Source organism: Labrus bergylta, chromosome 11 (genome assembly GCF_963930695.1).
Source record: "Labrus bergylta chromosome 11, fLabBer1.1, whole genome shotgun sequence".
Classification (NCBI taxonomy): Eukaryota; Metazoa; Chordata; class Actinopteri; order Labriformes; family Labridae; genus Labrus; species Labrus bergylta.
This window is the reverse complement of record NC_089205.1, coordinates 22,987,879-22,996,671: the sequence shown is the minus strand read 5'-3', so window position 1 is coordinate 22,996,671 and position 8,793 is coordinate 22,987,879. Positions and strand designations below refer to the sequence as shown.

General features: G+C 40.9%; 1 protein-coding gene across 1 annotated transcript; it reads right to left on the bottom strand.

Moving 5' to 3' along the window:
- Positions 1–217: 217 nt before the first annotated feature.
- Positions 218–2,664, bottom strand: lpar6a (lysophosphatidic acid receptor 6a). The gene is made up of 2 exons (XM_020646288.3): positions 2,141–2,664; positions 218–1,763 (listed from the first exon to the last, which is right to left on the bottom strand). The coding sequence occupies exon 2, from the start codon at positions 1,760–1,762 to the stop codon at positions 692–694; it is 1,071 nt and encodes a 356-aa protein (XP_020501944.2). The 5' UTR covers position 1,763; positions 2,141–2,664; the 3' UTR covers positions 218–691.
- Positions 2,665–8,793: the final 6,129 nt, after the last annotated feature.

The following is an 8,793-nucleotide window of genomic DNA, read 5'->3' as shown; positions in this document are numbered from 1 at the left end:
CCAAAATAAAGTATGTATTCCAGCATCAAGAGATAAAAAGGACAAAAGGTTCCAGATGCAATTGTTTGTTTTAGACAGTACATGACTTTTATTCATTACTGTATCACGAGTGCAGTAAGTTAAAGTCTGTCAGTGCATTCAAAGGTCAATGAAGACAATGAGTCTAAAGAAATGCCACAGCAACAAAGAAGGCACTTTTGTGACCTATTTGTGAGTCAAAATTAAAAAAAAAAAAAAAAAAACAGAGCCCTGTACAGTGAAAAGCTTGATATAACTTTATGTTAATTTAATAGATAATATTCTAAAGTTAGCACCACAACTTACCATGGAAATGTACAGATACACAGGCACATGTTGCATTCAATATATGACAGATGTCCTGCTGTTCAGTGATAACATTCCCTTCCAGGTCACTGACAGAGTAATTGTGCTTAACACAATTACAGTATATTCCACAGGAAAGGGAAATTACTAAGTAGATAAAACAGATCCACAGATGTGAACAAAGGGTCATGTAGCATTAATACTGCAGAGCCCAGGCTGTCATCGGCAGGCCCAAACATTCGCCCTGAGATGAAGATAATACTTCTTTGGCAGGTGCTTCAGAAAGCACTCCAAGAAAATCCATTCCCATTGTCTCAAGGAGGTTTGTTTTTCTATGGAAGGATTTCAATATCTTTGATGTTGAGTGTCACACTGAGGACTCATTGTGGAAGACTTTAGCTTTGATATTCTTCAGGCTGCAGTGCAGGTTGGAGCTGGTTTCTGACTGCAGGGCCTCGGAGAACTTGACGTCATACAAACGGCTGACCTGAGACTTCCTCTTGATGGAGTTCTGGATGGTCTCTGAGGTGAAGTAGTAAATAATGGGATCAAAGCAGCAGTTGGATACGGCAATGCAGAGGGCTATTGGGTAGATGGTTCGGACCACTGACTCCGCAAAGCATCCTTTTAAAGTTTTGGTGCGGACCAGAGAGTAGAAAATCAAGTTTACATTGTAGGGGATGAAGCAAAAACAAAAAATACAGAGGTGCACAATTATCATTCGCAAAATCTTTGTCTTGTTCAGCTTCCCCCCTCGACTGATGGTCTGGGGGCTACGCAGGGTCTGAAGCACCATGATGGAGCAACAAACATTGAGTAGAAGAGGGATGATGAAGCCCACTGTCTCTATGAAGATCACCACCTTGGACAGGTGAGATTTCCACTGCTTGGAGGAGAAGTTCTCGAAGCAGAAAGTGGAATTGGAGTCATTGTTGCTACGTGAAGTGGTCTCTAACATGAACCCTGTGGGCAGACTCCCCGAGAGCACCAGCACCCAGACAGCAATACACACTATCCTCGCGTTTCTCTTGGTCCTGATCGCCCTCGAGCGGAAAGGGTGCACAATGGCTAAAAAACGATCCACGCTGATGCAGGTGAGGAAGAGAATGCTGCCGTACATGTTGGTGTAGAAGAGCGAGACGGAGAACTTGCAGAGCACGCTCCCGAAAGGCCAGCTCTGGTTGATGAAGTAGAAGACCCTCAGAGGCAGGGTGAAGACAAACAGCAGGTCAGACACCACCAGGTTCATCATGTAGGTGGTGGTTTCATTCCTCAGCTTCAGAGAGCAGGTGAATATGTAGATGGCCACAACATTGGTGATGAGTCCCACCACAAACACAATACTGAACACAGTACTGTACAGCGGGTACTTGAACCCATCGTTCTTGACGCAGCTGGAGTTGTTTGCTGCGTCATTCAGGGGGGTGTTGTTGTTCATTCTGAGAGACAAAGAGTGAAGGGATGAGGATGTCTTTTGTGTAAAATCTTGATGATAAAAGGGCTTCCCAGAGCAATTAATTCAGCATATATGGAGAGTTAATCAGAGACAGTCCTGAGCAAGGAAGCATTCAAATACACTCTGCAATTCAGGCCATAGGAAGAAAGGTTTCTTAACACAACTGTCCATGTAAGAAAGAACTGCTGCACATGGCTGACATGATTTCATCCCTTTGCTTGCTGTAGTCAGTTGGGGTTTACCTCATGTTGAAAGGACCCCTCCCAGAGGACAGAGATCCAGGCCGGAGTGTCCTCCCCTCCCCCTGCTCTGTCTCCGACCAGGCTGAACCCCAACAAGTTGCAGGCTGAGAGTACTTACTCAGATAAGCCAGTCACTTATATGTGTCTCTTTTCACAGAAGAAGTCCTCCACCACCGCAAGCCGCTTACTCCACACAAGTTAAGACGAAATATCCACACTCATATCCGTTAGAGAGATGTCCTCATGGCAAAATCCCTTCTCTTTGTCAAAACTCAGTCCTGTGTTTTTGTCCTTTTCAGTACCAAAGCAGGAAAGTTGTCATTAGCTTTCCACCTTTCAATAAGGTCCTGCGCACAAACCACCAGACTTCTTCTCAGGAGCACAACTGAAGCTGGAGTGGAGCTCGTGCTCTCTCTGTCCGTGTGTAACAATGTGTGTGTTTGTCCACAGGGTCTGTATCCTCTCTCTCTCTCTCTTTCTCTATCCCTTTCTTTTACTCAATGACTGAGTCACTCAGTTCCTACTTCTCTCTCTCTGTTTCCTCAGTTTGTCTCTCCCTCTGACAGCCTCAAGAGCTTTGACTCAGCACACATCACGCTCAGACAGCTCTGGATCTCCTTTGTGCCGGTACCACAGACAGTTTTTGTACTTTGAGCTGGAGGGAGAGCAGCTGTAGTAACCCCTCCTACTGCCTCCCATCCAACTCCTCCTACTCCTTTGTCTGCTGCTACAGTTAAAGGAGGAATCCACCAAAACAACTCTGCATGTGAGAGGATTTATCACAATTTTACAAGCAGTGCACAAAACCAGCTGGAGTACCGTCAGTTCAGTAAAAAACACATTTTGATTTATGGGTACATATTTTAAAAAATGTTTAGAGCTACTCTTACTTAGTGAGGTGAGCAAAAAACAAACATAAAGTTATTGTCATACTATTAAGTGCTAATTCAATCCTTTGTTAAGTACAAATACACCTTCAATGTAAAACTATAACGTTTCTTTAAAGCTCCTGAGAGGAGTTTTTTAGCTGGTTATTAAACAGGCCTCTATATGACCTAAAGCAAACATGACCAACAGATACAAGTCTGATTAATTAACCTTTTTATTATTAATGACTGAAACTGCGATCTCCACAGCAAAGACTCTCACTGAGCGATACAATTGACTTAAAATACAGCAGGGTCATATATATATTCTTTAAAACATGACTTACACATGTACATGCCAAATCAGCACCAAAGTACATTTTCATCCACAATGGCACAAAAATTGATGACAACTGAAAGTTCCTCACAGGAGCTGCAGTGGACGCAACTTTCTATCTTATACTTTAAGGTCAGTTCTTTATGACTTATGGTTGTGATGCGATGAGTAAGAATCAAAGGCCTAAAATTGTAGAGATATTTGAATATAATACATTTCTTTAGCGGTCTGTGTTGAGGTGATCATATATCTATATTCGGCAAATAAAACACATTGATATACAGTTGTTTGCTCAACAGCTTACAAGTAAAAACAAAAATTAGGTCTGCCTTGACCAGCAGCATCATAAAATGCTGCTCAAACATTTCCGTATGACTGATAATGGTTCAAATATAGACCTGTTATTAATTAAATTGAGCCATTGTTCAGCAAAACACGTGGTCTTGTCGATTGAAGTACATTTTACTGCTGCTGCTGCTGCTGCTGGAGTGTCTTTACTTAAGTATGATTTTGAATGTGGGACTTGTGATGAAGTATGTTTACATTTTGATAGCACTGTTAAATCTTCCGCCCCTGTACAGCTTTACAGAGGAAGAACATAGGAAAACTCAGAGTGGCATTGTATTCAGATTGAACACAACCTCTTCTCTTATCAGTCAAGCTGTTCATAAGGACAGGAGGTCAAAGTGCATGAGAAGTGTCCAAAAAACAAAGCATGAGGTGACTGCCTCCTCAGGTCTGATCGGAGGAACAAGAAAACTGAGCTGTCTCCTTGTTTTTTTTGTTTTTTTTTGACAGCCTGTGTGGGCAGCAGCCCTGCTTAAGAAGAACAGAGTTTCCTTCTGAAAGTCGACATCAGGAATGAGACAGAACAGAGAGCTTTCTCTTTTCAGCCACTGTCAGTCCATGCCCACAGCTTTCTCTTCTCTCTGCTCTGTATGTAGTGCTCAAGTTCTCCTGTAGAAGAAAGTCCCCTCTTGGCAGGGTGTAAAAACATTGGAGCTTTTGTTGGGACTGAAGTAGCTTAGTAGGGAGGAATGTAGAGTTTATAAATAATTAGTCTGAGACAAGTTGAAAGTTCCCTCGGCTTATTGAGTTGTAGTGAGGGAAACTGTAAACCTTTGAGTGTGTCATTATAACGGAATAACACTGTGTCAAATAGGAAGTATAGTACCTGCAAGGGTTTCCCCTTAGTAAATACAGACTTGAGTGGGAGATGAAAGATTGTATCTCAGCCAAATCTGCACTTTCAAGTCCCATCTGAACTAACATTACAAATATTAGACGGCTTATTCACTTGCTTTTGTATTCATTACGATAATATTTCCCCTTTTGGAACTGACTCCAGTCATACAAACATGTGGGATGTAGTTTAGGAACATGACACTGATCCAAAAATGGTTCATTTTGGACTTCAGAAGGTTACCAATAATAGCCAAACAAATGAAGGAAAATCTCACTGAGAATCAAAGAGACCGTGGGTGTTTAACGGCCACTGTGCCCCTCTTTGTCAGTTGACCACAAAATAAACATCATCAAGGCTAGAGTGAAATGTTCGAGGAACACAGAAAAACCTGTACTATTGTCTTTCACTCGCAAAATAGTTCCATCCAGCTCATAAAAACAAGCTCTTCACATGCAACTATGTGGTCGCTAAACAAAAGCATGTGCATGAAATCCCTGGACTGTTAAATTTCTCACAATGCCAGGAAACTGTCTGGCACCCCCAAGGCCAAGACTGAAGGTTTTAAAAATAAAAGAGAAAAAGGCATGTGAAGGATAGCAGGTGACATAATAATGTTGTGTAATGATCATCAGTGGCCATCAGCAGTGTACTTGAAAACATGTTACTGGAAGCAAATGGCCTAGCGTTTAGATTGTGACCCATGTATGTAGGCTATGATCCTCCAAATGGGTCCTACATGTCCTTCCCCTCTCTTTCCCAATTTCCTACTCTAGCCATTGTCCTGTCAAATATAGTAAAAACATAATAAATAATTAGAATTTTAAATATGATCACAAAGAATATTTTAAAGATAATTTCTTTGATACAGCAAGTTTAACTTAGCAACGGTTGGCTAGGCTAACGGTTTCCAGTTTTTGTGCTAGGCTAAGCTAACTGTTAGAGGCTTCATATGAGCCTGCGAGACGTGTGAATCGTCTCAACCTTTGCAAAAAAAAAAAAGCAAACAACAGTGTAGATCAATGAATTAAAATCAGAGACTGTACATTAAGATGGACGGAATAAATGCAGCTCCTTGCAGCCTTCTCAACCGGATGAGCAGAGCAAAGAGGAGGAAAGGTGAGAGAAAAAGTAACCAAAACTAAAGAACACGGCCATCGAACTTTCCATAAACACGTGTGTCCGCTCCCAACCGACACCAGAATCTGTTCTGCTGTGGACTGTACCGACCTGAGGGATCTTTGGTGTTTAATCAGTATGTGGAACAGAAGGAGTTTGGCTGAAGGTGTTTCTACCAACCAGCTCTCTTCTGCACATGTCTTGGTTACAAATAAGGTCGTCGGCGCAATACTTCAACACCCATCTTAGGGGTATTTTGGCTTCTCTTTTGTCGGCAGACGTAGATGGAAAACACGCTTTTCATATCAAAGTACAGTCATATATTAAAACAGAAAGCAGGTAGTTACATAACTTCTCCTTTAACAACCACACAATCAGAGCTTGTGAAACTTCCAGCATGCATTTAAAAACAAACCCAGCAGTAGCCACTTTCAGAAGCACAACATCTAGGGAGACATATTTCTTGCTCAAAGTAAACAATAATAGAGTTACAATTAACACGTATACTATCCACACGTGCTGTGCTGCGTCACTGAAACATGAAAAATGAGCAGCTCAAATAGAAACAGCAAAATGTCACGTGATGTCTAACTTGGCTATACCACAGAAAGACTCATAGAAACTCAAAGGGCATGCTTGTGGTTCATTCTCTCATGTTCACATTCGAAACAAAAAGTGCACAACCTTTGTGCTGGTGTCCACAAATAAATAAGTAAAATCGGCCACACACGACAGCGGTTCATATATGAACAACTGGGGAGGAAGTGGTCCAGGCTAGGTTAGACTTACAGTGTACAGAAGCGCCTTTGCACGCTTACTTTTCTTCAGTAGGGACAAAAAAAATAAAAGATGTGAGATCAAGTTTTAATAAAAGTAAACTTCAACCTTGAGAGCGATTGTATCACATGTTATTTCTAGGGATGCTTCTTGACACTAATTTAAACACCTCATGTCTACATGAGCTATGAATATTACAAAGATAGTGAGGATGACAATGTTTCTATCTTTATCGTTGTCCTAAGGGTTTAATTTATCACAAAATAAAAAAGAAACCAAAAACCTGACATTTAAAAAACTGTTATTATGAATGTGCTGCCGCTGTTCGTCTATAAAGGGCACGTTGCTCTCTCGCACACATACTGCCTTATCAACCTTAAAGCTTTGTTTTGTTAAACAAATACTTCCAGCCTACGAATATTTCATCCTCCCCCACACAAACCACGCACTGCAAGTACAGTAACATAAAAAATAAACTTACCGCATTGCTCAGAACTCAGAGTCTTCACTTCTTCTTTTAACCTGTCATTTTTATTTTCTTTAGTGCCAAAACAGCTCTCTTCAAGTGATGAAAGTGTCAGTATGTATGTATGACATGCATCAATCCATTTATTTTCTTTAAATCAAATCACAACTGAAATGTACTCATTATCACGGGAAAACTATTCTACAGTCCGAAACAACCTCTATCTGAGAGTAAGTAGAAGACCAGCAAGAATCTGGAATGCGAACAAGCTCAGTGACAGGCACTGTGCAGAGAGGATATGCACAGGGTGTCAAGAACAGATGTTTTTTTGTTTGTTTAAATCATCATCATCAACAACATCAACAGGTTTTTCATCAAACAGTGTAAAATAAACTGTATGGATTGCATGTCCACTTAGGGCTTCCATAGATATGACTGACTATTGAACAATTTGAACTGCTTATTACTGAATGAGTAACAAGACATAAAAAAAAGTCTGGTTAAAGACTGAAAGTAGAAGACACAGTACTCAGGACCAGAGTGTATGTGAACCAGTGACTGTTTGTCTAGGATCCTGTGTAGCTTACGTAAAGTCTTGTCGACAGTATGTTTGCCTTAAATTCAGCACACAGTGTTGCATGTAAGTAAATGGTATGCACCCTAAACCACAAGTCTTAAGTTAAGCTCTGCTTCGTTGAAAACCAACATGAACAGGGTCGTCCAGTTTCCTGTAACCACCAGGTCAAACTCCATGTTTGGAATTTAAAAACCTCGCCGGTCGTTCCCCTTTTCTGGATAAAACTTGGTTTACATGAATTGAGTAAATACTTCACTGCCCAGAAATAGCCACGCAGAAGGTTTCATTTTCCAGCTTCATTCATCGACATGTTTCATTGCACACTGTCATCCTGAGCTATCAGACTATAAAACTACTGATGTTGATGATGTCCTCAGGGGTAGAACAAGACAAACTGCATGCTTGAATAGCTGCAGAGCGGTGTTTGAGTTATTTCTGCGGGAAACGAAAGCCATTTAGTGTCTGTTTCACAGATACTCAAGTATGAAACTCAAAAAAGGGATCAAACACAATACCGCAGCAAAAAACACCTTCGTGCAGGTGGGTTGTGGCAGAAGATAGGCACACTTGCTCAGATGCCACACATCTTTTGCCCTGCACCTACGTGATGTGCATATAACTACCTCTCTTTTTTCCATGTAGGATGTGGTGACATTAATCTTCTGATCAATGAGTAGTCCACACAGGAGGTACTTTTTAGAAAAGACAATTCTGAACAAGAACATGTGCAGCTTTCCTCTATCAAAAACATTTCCCATGATGTAAAGCGTCATCACAGAGGCTGATGTGCTATTTTTAACCTAGACTATGCCTCGAGCATCAATACTGCGGGCCATTCTGTATGTTCAATTTGAGAAGGTAAAGTCATAATCCTCGGACTACATCCCCCCTAGTAAGAATGGACAATTTTTACAACTGATGTTTTTTTTTTACTTGCATACATTTTTATCAGCTAAAACTATCGACCATAAACTACTCCAAGCAGGCACAACAAAATGTTTCTCACAAATAAATGCACTTTGCTGCAAATTCAATTCACTTTTGCAATGTGTTCTGCTGTTCTGAAATAAAGGCTCAAAATACTTTCTTTTTACGTTTTATGGTGACCAACTGAAAGTGTAATTAGTGTCCCACTTTTATCACAGGGTAGGGCGTTTTGTAAACGGCAGAGTGCCAGTTACCGTTGGCAGCTGTTTGCACTTCCTCCTGTCCAACTGTTCCACTTGTGTCAGCCATGTTGAGTCATTTTGTGTGACAATACACTTATATTTAGTCGAAGGATTTACTGGCATAACAAAGTTTGAGTTTGACTGACAGCCTTTCTCTGACTACTACACTGATTTAAGGCCCCTTGCTCTAAGAGAAACACAATAAGGTGGTCTGATGTAAAATAAAAACCCAACTAATACAAAATGACCTTTATCAAATTGCCAAAGATGCTGCTGC

Coding starts and splice junctions, on each gene's coding strand:
- lpar6a (XM_020646288.3), bottom strand. CDS start 1,762: ATGAACAACAACACCCCCCTGAATGACGCAGCAAACAACTCCAGCTGC.